At 51.9% G+C, this 26,129-nt stretch overlaps 1 protein-coding gene across 1 annotated transcript in view; it reads right to left on the reverse strand.

Moving 5' to 3' along the window:
- Positions 1 to 26,129, reverse strand: part of SDK2 (sidekick cell adhesion molecule 2) — a gene marked incomplete at its 5' end in the record, with an annotated part of 304,863 nt that overhangs the window by 100,357 nt on the left and 178,377 nt on the right. Inside the window, 3 exons of the mRNA XM_080712340.1 lie at positions 7,405 to 7,538; positions 14,044 to 14,191; positions 23,449 to 23,555. Of these exons, the coding sequence (XP_080568466.1) occupies positions 7,405 to 7,538; positions 14,044 to 14,191; positions 23,449 to 23,555 (389 nt within the window). The remainder of the gene's footprint in view (positions 1 to 7,404; positions 7,539 to 14,043; positions 14,192 to 23,448; positions 23,556 to 26,129) is intronic.

Genomic DNA, 26,129 nt, shown 5'->3' on the forward strand with positions numbered 1-26,129 from the left:
CCGTCCTCTACCAGACAGGAACCTCTGGGGTCCCGGTGGATGGAAATGTCCCTGGACACTTCATGCTGAAGCCCTAACCCCAGGAGGGGCTTCTGGGAGGTGGGGCCTTTAGGAGCTGACTGGGGTTAGCTGAGGTCATGGGTGTGGGCCCTCATCATGGGACTAGCGTACTTGGAAGAAGAAGACGAGGTCAGCACTCGGTCTCTCTCTCTCTCTCTCTCTCTCTCTCTCTCTCTCTCTCTCTCTCTCTTTTCTCTGTTACTTTGAGCACACACAGGGAAGGCAGCGCTCAGGAAGAGAGCCCTCCCAGGACCCCGACCACACTGGCTCCCTGATCTCAGCCTGCAGACCCGGGCGGGCACGGCTGTCAGTAGCTCAGGCCCAGAGTGGCTTTGTTATGGCCATCCACGCTGACTAGGGCCCTGCTGGCCACCACCTCCCTGGCACACACAACCCCGTCTACCACGAGGTGCTCAGATACATTCTCAGGATCGAAGACTGTAGATACGGCCATTGCTTTACAGTTCCCATGGCAGATGAATGAAAAGAAAGAGAATTTAGCTGGGTGAAGTGGCACAAGCCTTAATCCCAGCACTTGGGAGGCTGAGACAGGAGGATCACAGGTTTAAGGCCAGCCTCAGCAATTTAGTCAGATGTGTTTCAGAATTAAAAAGGCTGGGAGTGTAGTTTAGGGGTAGAATGTGCCTGTGTTCAATCCACAGTACTAAAAAAAGGAAAATGAAAAAAAAAAAGAAAGAAAACTTATGTTTGTTTAAATAAGTAAACAAACATCCAATCTGTTGAAATAGAGAGGGTAGTATTTCCTCTTCTTATTTTTTTGATACTGGAAATTGGACCCAGGAGGATTCTACCTCCAAGCTATACCCCCAGCCCTTCTTATGTTGTCTTTTTTTTTTTTTTTTTTAAACAGGAGGGTTTTGCTAAGTTGCTGAGGCTGGCCTCAAACCTGTGGTCCTCCTTAAACCTGTGATCCTCCTGTCCCAGCCTCCCAAATACTGGGTTAACAGACACGTACCACTAGGGCCAGCTTGTTTTTTTGAGTCCTTCAGGAAGCAGTAGCTTCTCATCCTTGTTGGTCAGCGTGGGCCCAGCATTGGCAGGAACTCTGGTCTCCTGGACACTGGCCCTGTGGCTCTTGAAAATACAGCCTTCGAAGACTTTTGCTTCTCACGACAAATCTACCCAGTTGGCCACTGTCCAGGAGGCCCAGGAGGCAGCGGGCCGTGCTGGCCTGCGCGCCCGGGCTGACAGACACAGACAGGACACCCTCTGGGGGCCGGGACGAGGGCACGCAGCAGCCCAGCCCCACGGCGGGCCACCCGGCTCAGCCCTGCCGGGTTTCCTACCTCGACGCCAGGCCTTGCTAGGAAGGGCTCAGGAAGAATGGGAATAAAATGGGAAAATAAAGCAAAATGAAGAGGCCGAGAAAGGAAGCGTATAAAGCAGAATAATTGCAACAATATAAAAGCCTCATGTAGGTGCTATAAAGCGCGGTCGGATTGAAAGCTGCTGATATAGCCGAATCCATAAAAGTGTGCTCTAAGTTGTTTATTACATGCCGGGGCGCGCAGGTACCAGGGCCCAGATTAATGGGCCGCAAGGAGGAGACAGACAGCCCAAGCAGGAGCGCACCGGTGAGCAGGCAGCCCGGAGGAAGGCAGGCCCTGTCTTTCTTTCTTTCTTTCTTTCTTTCTTTCTTTCTTTCTTTCTTTCTTCCTTTCTTCCTTTCTTCCTTTCTTCCTTTCTTCCTTTCTTCCTTTGTTTTCCTTTGTTTTCCTTTGTTTTCCTTTGTTTTCTTTTCTTTCTTTCTTTCTTCCTCTCTTTCTCTCTTTCTCTCTTTCTTTCCTTCTTTCCTTCTTTCTTTCCCTCTCTCTCTCTTTCTCTCTTTCTTCCTTTCTTTCTTTTTTTGTGGTACTGGGGTTGGAACCCATGGGCATTCTACCTCTGAGCTACACTCCCAGTCCTATTTTTATTTATATTTTTATTTGGAAACAGGGTCTTGTGAGGTTGAGTCTCCCCAGTTACTGAGGCTGTCCTCGAACCTGCTATCCTCCCAACTACTTGGATTATGGGATTACAAGCGTGTGCCACCATGCCTATGGGCAGAGTTTAAAAATGAGGGCGGCCCCAGGGGCTTCTGCCAGCTCTGGGCTTGGGGAGGGACAGAGGGGACAGTGACACCCAGCAGGGACCCTAGAGATGTCCCTGGGCACTGGGATGGAGGGGTCTGGGTTTAGGGTTTAGGGAAATCTGGGTTTAAAGCCTTGCTATGTCTTGCCCATAGAGACCCTGAGCAACTTAGTGAGACCCTAGCAACCTAGCAAGACATAATTTCAAAATAAAAAATAAAATGAGGCTGTGGGTATATCTCCGAGGCAGAAGGCCCCTGGTTCAGTGCCCAGTAACACACACACACACACACACACACACACACACACACACACGATAAGGGCTATTTTCTTCCATTGGGTCTTTGTCTTCTTAGTGGCAAACAGAAAGAAAAATCATAACCTTTCAGGGCTGTGTGAATTTAAACCCCGCCCAAGAATTCAGTTCCCGGTGCTTGGTGACCCTGTGGGGCAAGCTGGAGAACCCAGCCTAGGAGGGGCGGTGGACAGCACCTCTAATGATCTAAGCAAGCCGCCTGTGGTGATAGGTGACAGGAAGGAGGGGCCCTGGGCGGTGGCACACAGTAGGTGCTCACTAAAGGAGTCCCTGCCTGTGCTAGACAGAGGTCCCTCCACCACCCTGGACCAAGTCATAGATCTCAAGGCTGCTGACAGGTGGATGCGGCCGACCTTCAGGGGCCTCCTGATGGATGGAGGGGAGGCTCAGCCTCCAAGGACTAGAGGAGGAGGAGGAGGGCACTGTGGAACGGGAGCACTGAGTGGATGAGGGTGTGCACAGGGATGCAGGGGAGGGACCGCGCAGAGCACTTGGGCCCCGCTCCGCAGCTCCATCCCTCTTGGCCCCCAGGAGAAAGTGCTAGTTATTTCTAGGGCTTTTCTGAGCTGAGCCCAGAGGTGTTCAGGGAATCCTCCTTAACACAGTGTAACCCAGACGTCAGAGCTGGTACAAGGAGATGGAACCCATCTCCACACCTGCTTGGGGCACAGAGGGCAGATCTGATTGGGAGAGGGCAGGTGGGCGCTGGGTCGCTGAGCTTTAGGAGCCTGCCTCTGGCCTGGAAGTCACCCCGGGTGGAAAGAGTGGTCATGAGTCACAAAGGGGAGGACAGACAGAAGGACGGTCAGCAGGGTGTGCGTGATGATGGTCTGGGGTGGGGGAAGTCAGAGGGGCCAGTGATGGTTTCAGTACTGGCTACCTAGAGAAGGGCCCCGTTTTACTTTGTGTGGTGGAACCCAGGAGCATTCTACCTCCAAGCCACATCCCCAGCCCTATTTTTTATTCTTTATTTGAAAACAGGGCCCCACTAAGTAGCTGAGGCTGTCTGCGAACCCAAATCCTCCTGTCTCAGCCTCCCAAGTATCGGAGTCCAAGCGCGCGCCACTATGCCCGGCTGAGATGGGCCATTTTTTTTTTTTTTTTTTGGTGGTACTGGGGTTCCTGGAAGCCCTTCTACCTCCGAGCTATACTCCCAGACCTATTTTTACATTTTTATTTGGAAACAGGGTCTCCTAAGCCAGCGTGTGTGGCTGGCTTCAAACCTGTGCGATCCTCCTGTCTCTGCCTCCCAAGCACGGGGATTACAAGCGTGTGCCATCATGCCCAGCGAGATGGGCCATTTTTTTTTTTTTTAACAGAGCAGAGGAGGAATCCGGGGGACAGGGTTTCCAAGGGAGACCAGTTGGGTTTGTGGTCCTTTTTCAGGTGGTGGCAGGACACAGGTGTGTGGGGAGCTGGGACACAGGGAGAAGGGAGCTGAATGCTACACAGGGAGGCTGGGTTTGCTCACTCCCTCCAGTAGGAAAGCCATAGCAGGGGGGAGAACTGGGGGATGCTGTGGCCAGGGGAGGGGCCAGGGAGGAGCTACGCAGCCCTGTCCAGGGGGTAGGGAAGAGAGTGGGGCCAAGAGGCGGATGGGGAGAGCTGCGTGCTTAGGCTCTGACGAGGCGGGGGAAGGCATCAGGACCCTCTATGACAGCAGCCTCAAAGGACTCATTTTCCTTCTGAGATTGGTCAGAGATGGCGGCTGGAGCGACAGGGCTTCCCTCTGCCGGATACACTTTGCTAAGGAGTGCTATGCGGAGTCCTTCTGCTGCCAGGTGCCCCATGACCAGCAGTGGTGAGGGGACAGCTCAGGCACCTGGGCAGGATGGATGGTAGCTCAGTCAACCCGTTTTCTGGTCAGAGGCAGAGGCAGGGACGGCCTCGGAGCCAGGAAGTGCAGGGTGGCTGGAAGCCAAGAACCTGCAACTGCCTCTGTGTGTGTGTGTGTGTGTGTGTGTGTGTGTGTGTGTGTGTGTACCCAGCACAGGGCTATGGGGCTGAGAGCTGGGGGCACCTGGGAGGAGGCGGGTCAGTTCTGAGTGCCGCATGTGAGGTCAGCACTGGGTGGCCCCGGAGCAGATCTACCATGAACATCACCCCAGCCCCAGTAGAATATGGGGGCAAATGGGGCCCCAAAGGCTGAACCATGAGAAGCACAGGCAATCCAGCAAGGAAGATGGGCGTGTTCCATCTGAGCTCCTGGTACGCATGGGAGGGTAGGGGGAAGCCAGGCTCCCCGTGTAACTGGGTCCAGCGACCCTGGGAGATTCTCATAACAGCCACAACAAAGGGATACCTGCTGAGCGCCTCTCACCTCCTTAGTCTGCTCCCCACTCTACACAGCCAGCATTTTACGGATGGGGAAACCGAGGCTCGGGGCCCTTGTGGCTCAGCTGGGCCCTCTGCCCTCCTGCCGGCGTCCAGGACCCTGCCTGGAGCGCCAGGTCGCCGAGTGCCTACGGCCCGTGCCATCCCACCCGGGCCCCAAACCACCGTGCCTCCTGCGCTCCTCCAAGGCGCCCGTGCTCCTTTGATTGAATGTGATTTAATTTTAACTAATTTACATTTAATTAAAAACAGATCCCCAATTCAGTTATTAGAACACTTTTAAGTATGTGTGGAACAACTTGGGCATAAGACTCTACCTTTTCAGCTGTAAATTTGATGAAATCTAAATACGGATCACGTAGTTCAGATGAAAATTTAGCATCCAAATTGAGATGTGCCGTGAGTGTCTAATACACACGGATTGCAAGGACTTAGTATGCCAAAAAGAGAGAAAATATCCCACGAATGCTTTCTATATCGATGGTATGTTAAAAGGATATTTTGGGTATGTTGGCTTAGGTAAAATATATTAATAAAATTAATTCTGCCTATTTCTTTTTATCTTGTAAAAAATGGGGGCTGCTGGAAAATTTGAAGTTTTGTGCATGGCTCACATGCCAATTCTATGGGACAGAGCAGCTCTGATCTCCAGGTGTGGGGACCCGTGGGGAGGGGCGTTCTGGAGCTGGGGCAGCCTGCGTGTGGTCGCCCGGGTTACCTGGGCAGGGTAACTCCTAGGCTCTCTCTGTCTTTCTCCATTTACAAGCAGTATGGACCCTCTGCCAGAGCTACAGACTCAACTGTGGATCGAGCAGAGAGGAAGGGAGGAAGGGGCGAGGGGAAGGGGAGAGGGGCATGGCTCGGGACAAGGGAAGAGGAGCTGGTGGTGGGTGAAGGTATGCTTGCTCCTCGTGGCTGGCTGTCAGGCAGGCTGGAGGATTCGTGTCAGTGTGACGAACAGGGCTTTGAAATGCAATCACTCGTGGGAGGGGAAATTAGCTAAAAATCAGCGGATTCTGCTCTTAAGCCAGCGCAAATCAGCCAGCGGGAGAGAAAGCCCGGGAAGAAACAGATAGCTGGGTGGCAGGAGGGGCCTGTCCACCTCCCTGGGGCCAGCTGGGGGTTCTGAGATGGGGCAGAGAGCCAGTGACCCTGACATTCAGCTCAGAGGGTAGTGTTTTTAACTCCTAGGAGGGGGCGCTGGACACTGGAGGAGGAGCGTAGACTGAAGGCTCCCTGACCTCAGGCATAGGGTAAACTGAGTCACCCAGGAAGATGCCTGGTCTTGCTTTGGACTATGAGCCACTCCAAGCTTATGGTATTTTTTTGTTCTCAAGTCATTAGATCCCGTGAGACTCCAGACAATCTGATGGTTGGAAATTACACCCCCCCCCCCATCTCCCTCCATGACTGAATTCCCTTTTCCTATAGACAGGGCAGCCCCAGCTCTTGTGTCGGGGTTGTGGAGGAGAACCAGGTCATAGGACTTGGGACTCAACTGTGATCCTGGCTCAGGTCGACGTCAGCGGTTACCTCATGATCCCAATGGATCTGCAATCCAGAATGGGATTCTCCTCTCTGGGTCTGGATTTCTTTCTAGGCAGATTGGGATGCAGGGATAACTGGGAACACAGGGAGGGGCCCTGCTGGAGCTTGGAAAGCCCGGGAATGGGAAGGGCAGGGCTGGGGACGTTCAGGAATATCCAGGCACTGGCAGAAGACGGAGGTGGGCATCAGAGGGGAGCAGGAGAATGCCCATGCCGCCCGCACTCTCATCTCACTTAGGGTGCGTGGGTACCAGAGCAACCATGGATGATAGATGAGTCTGGTTTTGGGAACGGGAGTGGCACAGATGTGGAGGGATGCACACATCTGGTGTCCCCAGCTTGTGCGGCGCTCAGCTGCTGCCTCAAGTGTTGGTGTCGCCCGTGTACTTGGATGATTCCAAGCCTGAACTGCTGCCTCTTGCCTTCTCTATCCTGGGGATGGAGGGGACTGGCCTGGCCGGGGGGACCCAGGCCAGGGATGACACCCCCAGTTCCAGTTTCTACTGGATGCCTATTTTTCCCAAAGGACACCAGTTTTTTTGGTGCTACTGGCTGGGCTCTGCCCCCTACCTCTCTCCAGGGAGCTGGGGTGTCTGGTATGGGAGAAGGGACACATTTAATCGTCAGGCTGGGCATAGCCTGTATCCCTGCCAGTGGGGGGGCGGGCTGGCTCCAAGAGAAAACAGCGCTTCCGATGTGCGGCTGAGCGGAGGCAGTTAAGTGTATTTCTTTAAAAATGAGCTTCTGATCTCCCCAGCAGCACCTGAGCCCAGGGGCGGCTGTGATCCGCACACGAGCACACACCCTCTCGCTCCGTTCTTGCCCTGCCTGGCTGACAGCCATGCTCAGCATCCTCCTCCTGATGCAGGGACGCAGCTTCCAGGCTCAGACACCTCGCCCAGGCTGAGCTGCACCCCTGCTCTGCCGCTCCTCTTCAGGAGGGCTCCCCCTTGCTGTCCCCCGGCCTCCCGCGCACTCCATCTTCCCAACGACCCTCTGGCGCACTGTTCCTGAGATTTAACCACCCTCCCCGCCATTCCGGCCTGCGCTCACGTACTCTCCACCGATAGAGTGATGGGTTGGCTGGTCTTGTTGTCCCCGTTCTTGTCGTTCACAGCCTGCACGTAGTAGCGGCCGGCGTCAGGAGCCACCGTGGACAGGATGACAAGGGTGTTCTCCAGCGTGATGGCTCTGGGAAGAAGCAGACAGTTCCCTTGACAGGGGCCCCAGGGGCTCTGAGCCTCGGGGACAGCCAACAGCCTCTGAGGCAGGTGGCCTCTCTGTGTTGGAAGGAGGAGAGAGGATGACCTCCCTGACTCCCCCAGGCCCTTCCGCAGTCACGGGGTGCCTGCAGAGAATCCCAGCATGCTTTTGGTACTGGTGAGGGGACCCAAGTGCACTGCATTCATATGCAGAGGCTGGGTCCATGCACTGGCCATGTCCCCAGCCCCCGCCCCCATCCTAAGGCAGGGCTAGGGCCTTTCCTGCCTGGTGTCATGGAATTTTGTCCTTTCTCATGTCACAGCCTCGACGGCTTCGAGAGATCATCTCTGCACGGCCAGCATGCAGACACCAAAGTGTTCTCATAGCGAATGAATGAATGATGAGAGGAAGTAATGAATTTAGAAATGAGCAGGTGGCGCCAGGCTGCGGGTCTTAACCCTGATCTTAAATTGTTTAGTCTGGCCCAAGGCTGCAGGTTGCCTGGGGTCCTAGCTCCCCCCAGTACCCTCCATGGGGATCGCTTTCTCTCTCCCCGAACCCTGTGAACACTCCTGGGACCAGTGGGCTGGTTATGGGGTGCAGAAGCCCTAAAGGACTGCTGCAGGTTGTGGAGATGGGCTGTCCCGTTTCCTTGGCTGGGTTCCCCTCTTTCAGCTCCTCAGCAGACCAGGTCTCCAGGCGGGAAAACAGGGAGCTGGGGACTCCCTTAAATGCGGATGAAGTGGCATGGGGGCACGGCCCACCCGGCTGTGCCCGGCTCCTTCACCGTTCCTCCCGATGACAACGAAACCCATTAGTTTGCCAAGTCTATCTCCGGATTGTAATGTGATGAGCCCGAGACAGCTGTTAAACATCCTTAATGTTAGTTTAACAAGGACAAATCCAGTTGAATTCTTTTCAAATTTTCCCATTAGGTGACTGTTACAGAGTTTTAAACAGGCTCTCAAATAAACATCTCCACTAATGTGTCTCTGGCTCAGCTCTCTCCCAGCCCGGGTGCTGTCCTCCCCCCACTGGTTCTGGGGCTTTCACTTGCTGAGACTCACACCATCCGGGGAGCTCTGAGCAGTAGGGCAGCAAATCCCGGGCTTGGGGACCCTAATAATGTTCTGTTTTTGTTTTTTTCTGGACAACTTTTTATTTTTCAGTACTGGGGATTGAACATAGGCATTCTACCTCCAAGCTACACCCTCAGCTCTATTTTTATTCTTTATTTTGAAACAGGGTCTCAGTTGCAGAGGACCTCACTAAGTAGCTGAGGCTGGCCTCGAACCTGGGTCCTCCTGTCTCAGTCTCCCAAGTACCGGGATTACAAGCACACGCCACCACGCCTTGCTAGAACTTTTATTTTTTTTTAATACTCCCTAGCTAACAAGGTGATAGGAGGTGGGGCCAAAGCCAAGCTAAAATATTTTACAGGCAACTTCACAGAGTCAGGATGGTGGCCCGTCCCCACTCTCGGGGCTCCTGCAAGGACTCTGTCCTTAGGTGTAGCTTGTGGGGTTGGAGCCATGGTCTTCCTGTGTAGGGAGGCTGGTGCTGGGGAGAGCTCAGGCATGAAGCTTCAGCCCCCTCCTCTAAAGGGCACACACTTCCCCCTGGCTGGGCCTCAGTTTCCCCATCTGTGCATGGCAGAAGCAAATGTTTGTCAGGATTTCTTCCAGCCCAGAGGTTGGGTGTCTGATTCCCATCTCTTTTCCTGTTTATTCCACTTGTGGCCAGAGGCAGCCTGGCAAACCACTGCCTGTCCCCACCCAGAGCCCTCACCTGGCCCCCAGTCCAGCTTTGGATGGAGGGGACCCTGATTGGCAGTGCACTGAGATCATTCAAGTCTCAGCTCTCCCAGCCACAGCCATGGCCACTAATAACGACCTGATGGCAGCTCCAGCATCCACTCACTAGTCTCCCACCTGCCCTGAGCCGCCTCTGGCTTCGGGACGGAGCCCCCCACCTTTCATGTCCCTTCTGCTTGACCAGGAAGGCCCCTATTACCCACGTTCTCCTGAAGCCATATTTTGTCTATATTATGATCAATCTTTCAAGGCCAGTGATTCTCAACCAGGGTGACTTTGCTCTCCAGGGGATGTTTGACCATGTCGGGTCAACTTTGGGTTGCTACAGCCACGGGGGAGCTGCTGACAGCCCATGGTGGGATCGGGAATGCTGCTAAGCAAGCATCCCAGGACACACGGGGCACCCCAAATGCCCACCTCTGTGGACGAGTGTTGCGGTTGGAATGTGTCCCCCCAGGCTCATGAGCTGGAACTTCTCCCCCACTGTGCGGCTTGGCGGGGATGGAAACTTTATCCATCTGTGGAGTTTAGAAGGGGGGCCTCTGGAAGGCGATTAGGGCTAGGTAAGGTGGCTGGGGTGGAGACCCCTAGACTGAATCCTGGTGGCTTTATGAGGCCTCAGCCCTAAAGGACTGTGCAGAGGAAGTCCCTTCCTGTCCTTACTTTTTTTGTGTGTGTGGTACTAGGGGTGGAACCCAGGGGCTTTTCTACCTCCGGGCTATACTCCCAGACCTATCTTATACTTTATTTGGAAACAGGGTCTCACTAAGTTGCTGAGAGCCTCACCAAGTAGCTGAGGCTGGCTTTGAACCTGTGAGATCCTCCTGTCTCAGCCTCCCCAGCGCTGGGATTATAAGCGTGTGACATCATGTCTGGTCTGTCCTTACTTTTTTAAAAATATATTTGTTTATTAGTGCATTGTATTTATACATCATAATGGGGTAAAAAAAAAAAAAACTTGTGTAGACATAAATGCACACATCACCTGTCCTTACTTTTAAGAAAAGGATTTTGGTGGGCAAAGCACCGCCTCTATGGCCTTATGTCACTGTGACTGGGGTCTCTCCGTTACTGCTGCTGGCATCACCTGGGGCAGCACCCTGGTGAGGTGCCCACAGGGCTGGGTTTGGTTTTGCATGTGGAATGGAACGGGCCAACTACCGTGCTTCCAGTACCCCGGCAGGGACCCCAGGTCCCTGGGCTTCCCACCCTCTGTGCGAGGACTGTCCCTGTGATGGATGTGACGGAAGGATGCTGAGCCCCACTTCCAGCATGCAGGTGGCTGTCTGTGGCATTGGGGAGGACATCTGGCCTGCTGCACCCCCAGATCCGCCCGCGCTGGATGCCTGGGGGCATGCTCGGCAGTACGGGGCTATCATTTTCAGCTACAGCCCTATTTTCTCTTACTGGGGCTTTGCTTTTCCCACTCCTCTGATTGGCCCAGCCTCTGCCCACTTCCTGCCTCCTGCTTCAATTCAGCCGACGGCCCCCCTTCTCAGCTGCATGGGGCCCAATCCATAATTTAATTAAGAATAAAGTAAATCAGCCTAGCATGTGCCCCAAAGTCCCCAGCACGCCTCTCTGTTAGGAATCGTGTCTCCTTTCAACAGTAAGCTCCGGGGGCCTGGTGAGGTGTGGCTAATCCCGTCCCGCCCCAGCGGTGAGCTCAGCCTTGGGTAGACAGCGGCTCCTTCCGTGCCAAGCACACCCCGCGGGCTGCTGGCGCGCGTAGAGCTCTGAAGCCTCACACTCCAGGGAACTTGCTTCCAGGGATCCTTTCTGTTAGCTTACGAATATTAGTGTGTGATAATTGTCGAGATAAAACCACCCCAGCATTCTATCACGTGTTTGGTAGGAGCGGCTGGAGAGTGGGCGGGGTGGGCATGTGTATGCCGGCCAGGTCCTGGTGCCAGAGGGTGCTGGGAATGGGAAGTGGGTGAGGGCAGAGGCTGGGAACGAGAAGAGGAGGTGGAGAGGTGTTAGGAAAGGGAGGCTGGAGTGAGATCCTTCTACCTTCCACTGTAGCAAATGCCTTAGGTAGGTGCTGACAGGCCCCTCTCTGCAGCTGAGCAGACATTGCTAATCGACCATGATGCTTTTCCTCATGGATTGGATGGGGCCTCAGAATCCTTTTCAACTCTGTGTTCCAGGCAGCCACTACCAATGGATTGCTTGCAGGATGCCTCCATGGATACACTTGGGTCCTATTGAGAAGCTCAGCAAGGCAGTCCGCAGGGCTCTGGGACTCTTCTACTTGTCCGGCACCTGTGTGGTAGAGCTCTCTCCTTCCACAACATCATCTCAGCATCCACATTCCACACTGCTGGCTTTATTGTGCCTCTGTTAGGCTTGAGGGGGCCGGCTCTGACTCACAGCAGGAGTCCACCTGAGAACTTGGGCTGAGTCTCACCTTGGGCCGTGTCTGCACCCTGTGCCAGGTGACTCTCAGAGTCACGTGGCATGCGGTAGGGATGCAGTGTGCTGCTTGCTTCTGTATTAGTACGTTTCTGCTTCCTCTCCTGCTCCCCTGAGATTGCCAGGAGAGCAGGCTGGGGCTAGCTGGGGGAGGATGAGTCACAGGGAACAGAGCCCAGTCACCTGCCACCCAGCATGAGGTCATTCCAGATCAATCAGTAATCAGCCAACCTCAAACATGTGAGAGCCCAGCCAAGGCCCAAAGCAGCACCCAGCCTAGCCCAACCTACATGGCTAACCTGCAGATGACTAAGGAAAGTTCAGTAAGTAAGCACGTATCGTTTTAGGCCACTGGAGTGTTTTGTTACGCAACATTATTGTAGCTGTAGGTTACTGATACATACTACGAGTGGTTCTCATCCCTGGCTGCATTAGAATCACCTGGGGACTGGGCGTTGTGCTGCTTGCTTGTAAGTCCAGGACTTGGGAGGCTGAGGCTGAGAGAGGAGGATCACAGGTTCGAAGCCAGCCTTGGATATTTATAGAGGCCCTCTGCAACTTAGTAAAACCCTGTTTCCAAATCAGGCTGGGGGTGTAACTTGGAGGTAGACTGCCTCTGGGTTCAATCCCCAGTACAAAAAAAAATTTGATGGGTGCCATCTATAATCTCCATACTTGGGAGACAGATAGGATTGCAGTTTTGAGGCCAGAATTCTCGACTTTAGTGAAACCCTCAGCAATTTAGCCAGACCCTGCTTCAAGAGAAAAAAAAAAAGAAAAAAAAGAAAAGAAAATAAGAAGGACTGGGGGTGCAGCTCAGAGGTATAATGCCCCTGGGTTTGATATCTACTATAATTCCCCTCCTAAATTCTGATGGGCAAATTGCACCCCATTTCAATGAAATCAGAGTGCCTTCAGATGGACCCCAAGGGTCAGTTTGGGATATTCTGAAGCTTCCAAATGAATCCCACAGGTAGCCAGGTTGAGAAACACCGCACCAGGCCCAGATAGCTCTCCAAAGCACGCTCGCTTCCTCGTGTGTGTGTGTGTGTGTGTGTGTGTGTGTGTGTGCACGCGCGTGCGCACGCACCCGTTTGCACGTGTGTTTCACGGAAGGCAGGAATTCGCCTGACTCTGGAGTCGGCGAGGCTGGACCCAGCCCCACAGATGACTCAGCATCTTTGTGAGCTCCGGCAAAGTAGTGGGCCAACTCTGGGAGCTTCACCTTACCAGCCACCTCGTAACAGGGCTTGTCCTGAGGGTCGGCAGTGCAGCGGCTAGCTTTGGACAGGAAGGAAAATAAGACCAAGAACACCTCCTTCCTCTTTCAGGGCCGCTACCTGCACCCAGGAGCCGGGCAGCCGCTACAGAGGGGCTGTGTGCACGCACTCAGCATGTCCCTAAGAACACAGTCACCACCAATTAACCATGGCCACCTTATCGCTATGATAATACGATGTTACCCGACTTCTATCACAGGATCTAATGTTCATCTCTTCTTCCCTTCCTACAGAGACCAGCATGGGCTCCATCCTGTCGATTTAGCAGCCCAAGCTGATGGGGAGAGGTGTTCTTTCTGAGAGTAGGAAAGAGTTTCTGGGAGGCTCCTTTAGAGCCTGCGTGGAGCTCAGAGGCTGGGTGGGCGGCTCCTGGAGGGAGGCCTGCTTCTCACCTGCTGTGGTGCTGAGGGCTGTTGGCTCGTCATGCCTGCCCACCAGCTGGACTGCCACGGCCAACACAGGGATGATGGGGGAGCACAGAGGGGTCCTTGTGGACCCTGAAAAGGCTGTGTGTTTTTCTCCCGGGCCTCGCCTGGCCACACGAGCTCATCACAGCCAAAACACACATGGCCCCAGCACCCCAGCGGCCACCCAGCCACGCCCACACTATGGAAATGCCCGAGCCCGGTGCCACCCACCCCTGCTGGCCCGTGTCCAGGACCCGTCACCATGGTGATGGCGCCTGCGTTTGTGTGTGTTTGGGTGTTCAAGTCCTCTGGGAGGCAGAATTATTCTCCAGCAGAGGGTAGAGACAACACCCTGGGATTCCCAGGGAGGTCCCAGTCCTCACACACTGGTTCCAAGAAAGCCCGTCAGGCAAACTTTTGTTGCTATCCTGGGAGGTCCCCAACCTGGTCGTGTCCCCCTAGAGCTGAAAGAGACTTCCAGAACACAGGCCCTTGGCGGCATTAGGGGGACGTTATCTGAGCCCACACCTCCTCCCCCAGCCCCGGCCTCCCTCCTGCTTCCCAGAGTGGGCCTTACATGCGGCTGCTGGGCGGGATCTTGCGGCCATCGCGAAACCAGGTCACCTGCGGCCGGGGGAAGCTGGCGATGCGCGGGGCGCGGATGACGGCGGCCTCTCCGTGGGAGACGCTTTGGTGTTTCTCGCCCTCCTCAAAGCTCCCCATGTCTGTGGCGGGAGAGGAAGGACAGGGATCGGGGCTGGGGTCAGCCTCAGGAGCTGCCCGGCTCCTGGGTGCAGGATGATGAGGGGCAGACAGAATGGCCCTGGAGGAAGGGACGCCACCCTCGGGCACCCCTCGGGAGCCCACCTCCCCATCCTCCAACCCAGCTTTGTAATGTTCTTGGCTTTATGCGGTGGGGTCTCATATCTATTTATATCCGTATACCCTTAAATCAGCTGACGGATCCAACAACCATGAGAGGTTGATCATTAGTTCACACATTCCCCAATGGGAAAATAAATGGTTCAAATGAGCTCAGAGAGGTTAATAAAGTTGTTCAAGGTCGCGGAGCTAAGAAGGGACAGAGCCAGGGACTGTGAACTCTGGAGTCAGGCTCCCCCACCCCTGCCCTGTGGTTCTGCTTTCTGCACTGCAGGGGTGTTAAATGTAAGGTCTTGGGCAAGTCTTGGGGTCAGACTTAGAGTCCTCGGGGAAGGGGAAGGTGGGCACGCTGGATAGAGACGGGTCCTGGATATGTACACAAGCTGCGCAGTGGAGATTTTCCTCTGAACCCTGGGGTGCCATGTGTGCTGTTACATGGTAGAACATAAACACTGTATAGTCCTATCTATCTATCTATCTATCTATTATCTATCTATCTACTATCTATCTATCTATCTATCTATCTATCTATCTATCTATCTATCTATCTATACCTACCTACCTACCTATCTATCTACATATCTATCTACATATCTATCTACATATCTATCTATCTATCTATCTATCTATCTATCTATCTATCATCTAGCTATCTATATTGGGAATTGGACCCAGGAGCATCCCACCTCTGAGCTATACCCAACCCTTGTTATTTTGAAACAGAATCTCATTAAGTTGCTAAATTGCTGAGGTTGGCCCTCCCCTGCAATTTTGGGAGCTTGTGACTACTCTAGCCATAGAATATGCTGGAAGCGATGCTATGTGACTTTCAAGGCTAGGTCATCAAAAGCATACAGCTTCTGCTTGGCTGTCATTAGCCAGACCCCAGCCCTGGGAACCCAGCCGCCATATTGTAAGGAAGCCCAGTCTACCCTGAGCAGGCATGGAAACAGCTCCTACAGAGAGGGACTGAGGTTCCCGGGTGACAGCCCACTCAACACTGGACATCTGAATGAACACGTGCACCCTCAGGTAGCGTTGGCCTGCACTTTCAAGCCTCCTACTGTGACTTTGGCCATTGTAGAGCACAGACAAGCTGTCCCCAGTATGCCTGTTCAGGTTCCAGAATCACTGAATCTGTGAGCATAATAGATCATTATTATGCTCTGGGGCAATTTATTCCACAGCCCTAGAAACCGGAGGAGTATATAAAAGTGCTAAAATTATATCTAATATCTTCAGGATTAAAATATTGGAACCCTATACATTTTCCACTTAGTTTAAACAGCACTGCCTCTTACCCCAAACCAAATAGAATTAAAACCCACATTTGTTGAAGGGTTACTCCAGGCCCGGTTTCTTTCTAGGTAGACTTCACATGCATTATCTCATTTAATGTTCCCAATAACACGCCAAGCTCAATTTCAATAACTATACATTTTTTTAGTTGTTATTATTTTCTATTACTTGGCTCTGTCTATAAAAAATTACATCAATACATCACATTGATTCCAGTTCTTACAATAATTTTTTCTATTTAAAAAAAAACTTTTCACAGAACTCAGAAGATATATTTAAACAATTTAAGGCAATTTCATGGGAATGGTGTTTCTTTCTCCTTGCTCTAGTTTTATTAACTCCATTTGGTTGGTGGGGAAATGAGGTTTCATGGAGACGGTGCTTTCTGCAACCTTAAGTGGTCAGTGCTGGGCCCAGCTCAGCTTCTGTGCACGCCCTCCCGTCTCTGTCACGATTTATATTTTGCACTAGAATTCACACACTTTCCTGCTGTCTTTCTACTAGCTGGTGAGCGTGGGGAGGCGGCTATGTTGCCTTTATGCACACAAGTCCTTGCCAGACACCTGGCCCTTTGCTCTGCACACAGCAGGCCCTACCTAGATCCCCCTACCCTTGCCTCTACTGTGTGTCAGGCGGGCTCTGTGGGAAGTGCTGAAAATAGACCTCGTCCCTGCCCTGATAGGGACCTGATAGGTCCCTGCCTGTCTAGGGGTGGACAGGGATTCTTTATACTGAGACATATCAGGAGTAGACATAGGCATCTTTCTGGTGTGTGTGTGTGTGTGTGTGTGTGTGTGTGTGTGTGTGTGTGTGTTTATGATCTAGAAGGAAAAAGGCATTTGGAAATCAGGAGGTAGGAGAGAAAGGCTCGGTAGAGGAAATAAAAGGCCAGTAGGGCAAGGTGTGGGTTTGTTCAGTAGAGGGATGGATTTTCAGATGGATAGACAGGGATGGAGGGATGGAGAAAGGGTTACTGGAAGGATGGATACCCAGGTGAGTGGACGGACAAAGGATGGTGAGACAGATGGCGGGATATATGTCTGTAGATATGCGCACATGCTGGGACAGAGGGTCGCATGTGTGTCTGTATGTTTGGGTGGTTATATGTATTCGTGTATGCTGGAGTGGATGGTTGCGTGTGTGTCTGTCTGCATGCATGTGTGGTGGGATGGGTGGTATATGGACGCATGTTAGTATGAATGAGTAGATGGATGATGTGTGCATGTATATTTGCATGCGTGGAGGGATGGATGGTGTACGTGTATATGTATCTCTGTATATGGACTTTGGTGGGATGGATCAATGGAGGAAGGAGGGACATAGCCGGCCTGCGTCCTGTCCTGTGGTTGACCCCTTCCTCACTCTTTCATCCCACAATTTCCCACTTCACTGTGGCTCTCAGGCCCCCCAGTCCCTATTCTACGTGTCAAGGGGCCTCCCAAGGAGCTCTGCCTGGGCTGGCACTGTGAGTTTAGATGCATGTAGCAGGGGCTGTGTTGAGGGAGTCAGCTCAGCCCCAAGGCTCAGAGCAGGCTGGAGAAGGGAGGGGTCACGCTGGGGCCCAGGGTTCCCCGGACCCTGTGACCTCTGCAGTGCTGGCTTATGCCTGTGCCAGGCCATGCCCCTGGGCCCATGCAACCTTCCTGCCAAACTCCTCCAAGAACAGAGAAGTGTGGGCCGGGGCACAGCAGGATGTGGCCAAAAGTTGTCTGCCTGCGTCCGTCCGTCTGTCTTTCTTTCTTTCTTTCTTTCTTTCTTTCTTTCTTTCTTTCTTTCTTTCTTTCTTTCTTTCTTTCTTTCTTTCTTTCTTTCTTTCTCTTTCTTTCCAGAAGTGGGGATTAAACCCAGGGGCATTCTACCTTTGAGCTACAACTCCAGCCCTATTTTTTTTTGAAACAGTGTCTTACTAAGTCGGGGAGGACCTCACTAAGGAGCTGAGGCTGGTTGTGAACCTGCGATCCTCCGGCCTCGGCCTCCCAATACTGAGATGACAAGCGTGCCCCACCACACCCGGCTAAACTTGTTCCTGATGCAGAGCTTAAAAGGTCCTGTCAGGTGTGCATGCTGCTTAAGAATGCACACATTGCAACTTTTTATATATTTTGGGACCGGGGATAGAATCCAGAAACATAACACCTCTGAGCTATATACCCTTAGCCCTTTTTATTTGGAAACAGGATGTTGCTAAGTTGCCGAGACTGGCCTTGAACCTGCAATCTTCCTGTCTCAGCCTCCATAGTACTGGGATTATAGGCATGCGCAACTATGCCGAGCTGCTTTTATTTCTAAATCATCAGCTATGTCATGCCTACAAGAGAACAAATATAACTTTATGTATTGTTTAAAGAAGAATACTATAAGCTGGGCGTGGTGGCACACACTTGTAATCCCAGCATTCAGGAGGCCGAGATCGAAAGATCGCAGTTTGCGGACAGACTCAGCGATTTAGTGAGCCTCTTCTCAACTCAGTGAGACCTTGTTTCAAAAATAAAAAGACTAAAAAATAGGGATGGGAGCGTAACTCCGAGATAGAGTGCCCTTGGGTTCTATCCCCAGTACTGAAAAAAAAAAAAAAAAAGAATATGATAAATGTCCCTGTCCCCAGCACCCAGAAGGCTGCTAAAACCTCGTCCCCTGTCCCCCGGCCTCCCCTCTCCAGGGCTAATTTCTTTCCTGAGTGCTGGATGATGGTGCTATTGCTTTTCCTGATATATAGATGCATCCTAAAACAATTCATAGTTAATTTAGCCTGATCTTAGCCCTTACACCTGGGGTTATCTGGGTGGAGCCTTCTGTCATTTTTTTCTTTGGGCCACAGGATTTTGTGGTTCACTACCTGCGTCCTTGCCCTTTGGTTATTCTCATGCTGCCTGGGATTCCACCGGCCACGCACATGGCACTGCCGCATTTGCTTCTAACACTTTAACGACCTGCTGTGAAGAGCCTCTCACGGTGCTTCCGGCAGGCAGGCCTCAAGGATCTCTAAGGGACGGGCTGGGGACCTGCTGTGCTGTCAGGCGGCACACGCGGAGCTCACTGATTGTGCCCAACTGTTTCCAGGTTTCATCAGCCTGCTGACTTACACTCCGCTGGCAGTGACGGGGTTCCTGCCAATGCAGGGTCGGGCTGGGTGGACCCTTGGGTGTTGCCAATCTGGTGTGCATGGATAGATAGTGTTCCACTGTGGTTGGACATGTGTATTTGCCATGAAAACAATACTTCTCCAACTGCGTTCTGCTGTCTCTCTGTCCCTGCCACCCATGACTTCTTGGAAGGCCGTGGTCTGTCTCCCAGGCCCAGCTCCCCTGCCACCCTGGCTGTAGACCCCCGGGCCCACTTCGGGACCTTTGAACTCCAGATCCCCCAGGCCTGGAGTCTTCACTGGACATTGGTTGACATTACCTCCTCAGGGTGGCCCCTATCAGCGCACCAGTTGAGGCCCCTGCCCCTATCCTCCATCGTCGTTTCCCCTTTTAATACTTGGCTTTCTTTCCTGGGCCTCGGCATCATATTAAATTCTATATATTCACCTTCTAGCTCACCTCCCCCATTGTATTCCTGGCAGGCAGGGACAGGAGTCTTGGTTTTGTCCCGTCCTGTGTCCTCAGCATCTAGAACGGCTCTGGCCCAGTAGTTGGGCACAGTCTCACAGCTGCTCAGGGATGCGGCGCTCTGGATGGCTCCCGTTTATAACATCCTGAGCTGTGGCGTAGGCCCTGGAGACCCTAATGCTGCACTCCGGCCTCAGATGGAGAATCAGGAAAAGCAGGCCTAAGGGGCATTTAGGATATAATCTCCCTCTTGTCCCATTTTGGATACATGGCTGCCAAGCTGCTCGGGGAGCACAGGGGCCTGTGCTTGGGGTTGGTACTGGGGTGGGCGATTCTGATCGGAGTCCAGCTGGTGGGGCCCGGGGGGCATGGTCCAGGTGGGGAGAACACAAAGGTGCCCGTAGGACCCAGATGTGGCAAAACGCTGGCTCCTGGGGTCTGTGGGCTCTGGAGGGCTCCTCAGCCCTCTCGGCCGTTCATTCTGGCATTCTCTGAATGCCAGAAATTTATGGTGACTTTAAAAATACAAAGAAGAGACTCTGTTTGGGGACAGCAAGGGGCTTTGGGGGGGGAGAGATGTTTTATTGACTTCCCCTTAATTGCTGTAATTAAAAACACGTAAAGAATCTTTTTTTAATGACATCGCCATTATCATTAGTTCTTAGCACAGCTGCCTTATTAATTTCTCATTAGAACCCGATTCATAGGCCTCTCTGGGAAGCGATGGGAGCGGGTGGGGCCTTCCTGGATCCAGGGAAAGAGGCTCAAAGAGCAGTAGCCACCAGGGGACCAACCACTTAGACCCCAGGATGAAACCTTCCTACCCCGGGAAGCAGCCAAGGAGGGGAGAGCCAGGTCTGGGAGAGGCGGCCCAGCCCACCCGTCCTCAGAATGCATGTGTCTCCAACAGGCTGATGGACAGACAGATGGACAGCTGCGGACCAGTACAGGGATGGAGCAAGGTGAGGGAAGAGCCCAGACAAATGGTTTAAGGAGGCACCGGTCCTCAGGGTTGGGCAGTAGCAGGGTGGGTGCCCGAGGATGAGGACCCTCTTTAAACTTCACAGCTGCTCCCCCAGCCCCAGCCCCGCAGAGCAGACACTGGGAATGTACAGAAGGAGAAAGCTGGTAAATGTGTGCCCCAGGCTGCCTTTCCTGCCCGACTTCTCATAAAGAAGAAAGTCTGCGCTCCCCTGAGAGTCGTCCAAGCTGGGAACCATTGGCAGTGGTCTGTGGGCATGGATTCATCAATCTTTGCCACCGCCCAGCCAAGTAGGTGCAACGGTCGAGCTTTCCTTTATCTACAGAAGAACGTGAAGGTACAGAGATGTTAAGTAACTTGCCCAAGGTCACACGGCTTGTCAGATGTGGGCTGGTGTCTGTGCCAGGGCTCAAGGCTAGGTTTATACCTGCTGGGCAGAAGAAAGTTGAGGGTACAGATGGTGGCCCGGGACCTTGGGCTGTCCTCTAACCTGTCTGAGCCCGTTTCCCCATCTTGACATGTGGCTCTTTTTTTTTTTTTTTTTTTTTCCAGTACTGGGGATGGAACCCAGGGCATTCTACCTCCAAGCTATACCCCCAGCCCTATTTTTTTATTCTTTATTTTAAAACAGGTTCTCACTGGGTTGCAAAGGGCCTCACTAAGTAGCTGAGGCTGGCTGCGAACTGCAATCCTCCTGTCTCAACCTCCCGAATGCTGGGATTACAAGTGTGCGCCACCACGCCGGGCTTTCAAAGAATCTTTTGGAAGAGCCCAGGAAGTAGGAATGATTCAAGACGTTTTACAGAGCTGGGTTAAGGCTCAGGGAAGTTCAGTCACTTTGCTGGGGTCACACAGCAATCAAGAGAAGGGTTAGGGTATCTGGGAGCCCTGGATGGCGGGGGCAGATGGGTCTGAGTCCTTCCCTGAAGCACCAAGGAAGTCCCATGGGTGCTGGGTGGGCATCAAAGGCCCTGCCCACACAGGTGCACCTGGCTTGCCTGCCCTGCAGCTGGGCCTGTCTCACCCCTGCTGGAGCCTGAGCACAGGTAGGTCTGGGGCACCGATGTGCACAGGCTTCCAGGAGAACTCTCCAACCCGGGTCTGTGTGGATGGGAGCAGGGCCGTGTGTACACACCAAGGGGCCAGGCCTGAGTCTGGGGCCCAGGAGCCTTCTCATGGTCCAGGAAAGAAGCATTTCAGCCACATGGACCTGGCCTCTCTTCCTCTCTTTTTTCATCAGCAGAACCAGCAGAGGGGAGGCCGTTAGCTCATCTCAGGGGATCTCAACTCCAGAAATGTTCTCACTGTCTCCTGGGAGCTGAGGGCTTGGAGCAGATACCCCACGCTTCATCCCCACAGCCTGGACTGAACGGTGTCCCATATGCATTCCCAACTGCATGTGCACACACACACACACACACACACACACACACACACACACACACACACTTTTCTCCTGTATACACATAAGGAACAGACAACCCAGCCATGCTGCATCCAAACTGATGTGTGCACACACAATGCATACACAGGTTCAAGGCCAGCCTCGGTATACATGCTTACACACGCAGACACATGTACTGCATGTGCACACACATGCCCTCAATACACATGTTCTCTCCAGCAGGGGACCAGAGGAGCCGACTGGCCGAGACACACAGAAGCACGCACATGTGTGAGCACACACACATATCCATGTGCACCCCCATACATAACATTAATTTTCCCCACACACATGAACAAAGAGGCAGACCAGCTTGCATAAGCGCCTGTGCACAGCCCCTGCACACACTCTCACATGCATACCAGTGTGCATACGCAGTCTCTCTGGAGGCCAGGCTGCAGCTCTCCCGGCCCCCTGGACGCTCCAGCATGCCAAGCCCAGCTCCGCAGGCAGCCCCCAGAGCTGCCGGCTGCCCAGAATCCATTGCTGCGATGCCAGGCTTTTCTGTTCTCCGGGCGTAGGTTGAGTTGCTTTTGCTGCTGATTTACAGGACAAGCATCCTCCACTTTTTGATTACGGCTGTTCTCCATAATTATTATAAACACTCCGGCCTCGCTGCCGATTTTCTTTTAGATTTCTCTCCCCTACTTCTCTCTGAGTAGCAAGATGGAGCCTGTGTTAACTCGGAGGCTGCCCCTGGGGGCTCCTGATGAGAGAGTATCCCTTTTTTATATTTAAATTTCAGGCTCAATATAGACTACAGCGTTCCACAATACAACCTGAGTCCTCCCTCCCCAAGATACCCCAGTGAAACAGCCTCGCCCCAGGGGGCCACGAGTGGCTGAGGAGGGGGCAGGTCTGCAGGTGGATGCTGAGTCATGGGGCCAGGTCCTGTCTGTCTGTCATGCCCTGGCCTTCTTCCCTTTCTTATCTAAGGAAGGCTTTCTGGGGATTGGTGGCACTGGGGAGAAGACTGTCTCCCCAAAAGCTCAGGGAAGCCTCTCCCCTTATTCTCGGCTCACTCGGTCTTTCTGGGAGTCCCAACCCATTATTCACTCTCTCTCTTAGAGTTCTGGTTCCCCCCACCCTGCCCCTGAAGACCATAGGGGCCCCATGCCGTCATAGCTCCAGGCTGAGTGATTAGGGGTGGCAAAGTCAAGTTCACGGGCCTAGGAAGTCGGCCAGGCAGAGTGCTGTGGCTTGTGGGGTTCAGATTGGCCATTCTGAAGCACCCCCTTCCCATATGTGAGGTGTGCCCCGAGAAGGCCCTCAAAAACAGGGCTGAGCCCTTTTTTAAGGAAGCAAATGGAGCCAAGCATGGTGGTGTATGCCTGTAATGTTGTATTCCAACATTACAGAGGTAGAGACAGGAGGATCGCAGGTTCAAGACCAGCTCCAGCAACTTAGTGAGACTTTCGGCAACCTAGTGAGATCTGTCTGAAAACAACAACAACGAATAAAAAAATAAAAAGGGTCGGTGGTGAGGCTTGGAGGGAGAATGCCTCTGGGTTCAATCCCTACTACAAGAAAAAGAAGAGGAGTAGGAAGAGGAGGAGGAGGAGGAGAAAACCAGCAGCTTCTATTTAAAGAGCACGGTAGAGGCCACTCTCTTCTGGAAGGAAGAACGCCAGGGAGTTCTCAACTCTCTGGCCCCATCACTGGGGGATGGGGGTCGCAGCACCTGCTGGTCGGCTGTGACACTGCAGATCACTGAGACAGGCGGGGGAGGACCACTGTCCATCCTGCACGATGGTCTTGGCTCTGCCCCAGTGTGGTGGTGGATGGGCCCTGCGACCCTCTCCTGCCTTGGATCCCCGTACTCACAGGCCACCTGGACCTCCGTCTGCCGCTGGAGCAGGGCTCCCATCCGGTTCCTCACGATGCAGCGGTAAAAGCCGGCGTGGGTGCGGTCCAGGCTGGTGATCACGTACCTAGGGGGAGACAAGACAGCCAGTGAGTGAATCAGGCAGCTGTAGGAGGCAGGAGGCAGATCGGGATCAGGGGTCAAAGTTCATGGGTCACCCTCCTCTGAACTGAAGAGTGCCAACCAGGGAGCTCTTAATCTTGGGCCATATCAATAGGGGGGGTTCCTACCACGGACCATAAGGCTTTGCTTCGCTGCACAGGAAGTAGCCTATACTTCCCCAAGGATGGGCTGTGCTGTGCCTGAGTCCTGACCCTGCCCATAGCCAGGCCTCCTAGGGCTGTGTTGGCTCTGTAGGAGCCTGCTGTCCTCCGCTGTCTCTAACTCACAGGACCAAGAAAGGTCAGGCATTTGGTATTTTGCCAGGCATAGGACTGAGCTGTAAATATTAATTGAAATGGATGGAGGTGACAGAGGCAGGGAATTTACATGTTTCCTCAAATGCTCCATATCAGTCCTTTCTTAAGGTTTTATGTGAGTCCTGACCAAGGCCTATCACCATGACCACCATCATCACCACCACCACCACTGCCACCATCATCATCCTCATCTCTATCACAATCATAATCATCACTACCATCACCATCATGAGCATCTTCTCTACCCTGATCATTATTGTTTTTTGTGTGTGGTACTGGGACCCAGGGGCATTCTACCTCTGAGCTACACCCCTGGTTCTATTTTTTTTTTTATTTTTTATTTTGAAACAGGGTTTCACTGAGTTGCAAAGGGCCTCACTAATTAGCTGAGGCTGTCTGCGAACGGCTATCTTCCTGTCTTAGCCTCCCAAATACTGGGAATACAAGCATGTGCCACCATGCCTGGCTAACCATGATAATTATTATTACCACCTCTACCACCACCATCATCATCATCACCACTATCATCATCATTATCACCACCATCATCATTATCATCATTACCATCACTACCATCACCATCACGATCATCTTCTTTACTATGATTGTTATTATCACCATTATCATCATTACTATCATCATCATCTTCAGTACCATCATCATTATTATCACCACTATTGTTATCTTCACAATTATCATCATCTCTACCACCACCACCCTCATCATACTCATCATTATCCCTACCACTATCTACCATGATCATTATCACCATCATCACCATCACCATCATCACCATCATGATCATCTCCTCTACCATGATCATTATTATCACCATCATCATCACTATCACTATCACCTTCTTCTTCTTCTTCTTCTTCTTCTTCTTCTTCTTCTTCTTCTTCTTCTTCTTCTTCTTCTTCTTCTTCTTCTTCTTTACCATGATCATTATTATCATCATAATTATCATCACTATTACCATCATCACCATCATGATCATCTCCTCTACCATAATCATTATCACCATCATCATCATCATCACCATCATAACCATCATGATCATCTTCACTACCATGATCATTATTATCACCATCATCATCACCATCATGATCATCTCCTCTACCATGATCATTATTACCATCATCATCATCATCACCATCATCACCATCATGATCATCTTCACTACCATGATCATTATTATCACCATCATCATCACCATCATGATCATCTCCTCTACCATGATCATTATTATCACCATCATCATCATCACTATCACCATCACCATCATCACCATCATGATCATCTCCTCTACCATGATCATTATCACCATCATCATTATCATTATCTGCCAAGACTTTGCTGCCCACTCCATCTCGGCATCTACATGTGTGAGAATCCATGTAGTCATCGGCGATTAGCCCCGAGAGAGGGCATCGTCTCTGGCCAAAAAACTCCTCCACTCTTAGATATTCTTTCATAACTACTATCCTTTTGGTAATGATTCTTTTAACTTTCCACTTGAAATTGCTCCGGTGGAAAAAAGATCAGGACTGTGAGTGAAAACTGAATCCATGTCCTTCCAGTAAACTTTCAGCCTTGCTCAAATGGTAATTAGATGAGCCTTGTTCAAATGGTAATTAGAAGCAGCATTCCAGTCCACCTTCGACCTTCAATACAGCGACACCACCTGGTTAAAAATAGCTATGTCAAAACAAAGGACAGATAAAATAGATGTGTAAAGATGAAAAGAAAGAAAATATGGTGAGAATAAGAAAGTATTTTGTATGAAGAAGAGCTTATCCTGAGATTGGCCCGAATGGGAAAGAGAGAATTAGGGTAATCAGAAAAGAAAAGAAAGTTGCAGAAGGTTAGTGATAGGAATATGGATTATTAAAAGAAGGAAAATGCTCAGCTGCTAGAGAAATATATCTGACAACTAAATCTAAAGACTTCATGTTATTTCTTGGTGTTTACCTGCTAAACTGTGTCATGAGTTTGTTTAAGTTTTCAGACAGCGGATAGTATTGCAGACAAAATCCAGCAGACATTCATCGAAATTCCCTAGATCATCATGAAGGAACACGGATTTTCCTTAAGATAACTATATGAAAGCTGGAATCTCAGACTTCGTCCCCCATTATATATAAAGGAGGACATTGGACTAAGCCCTAGGAATGAAAACTCTTAAAAACTGGATTCTTCGAGTGATCTTAAAAACTAAATTC

Source organism: Muscardinus avellanarius (assembly GCF_963383645.1).
Source record: "Muscardinus avellanarius genome assembly, chromosome: 16".
NCBI lineage: Eukaryota > Metazoa > Chordata > Mammalia > Rodentia > Gliridae > Muscardinus > Muscardinus avellanarius.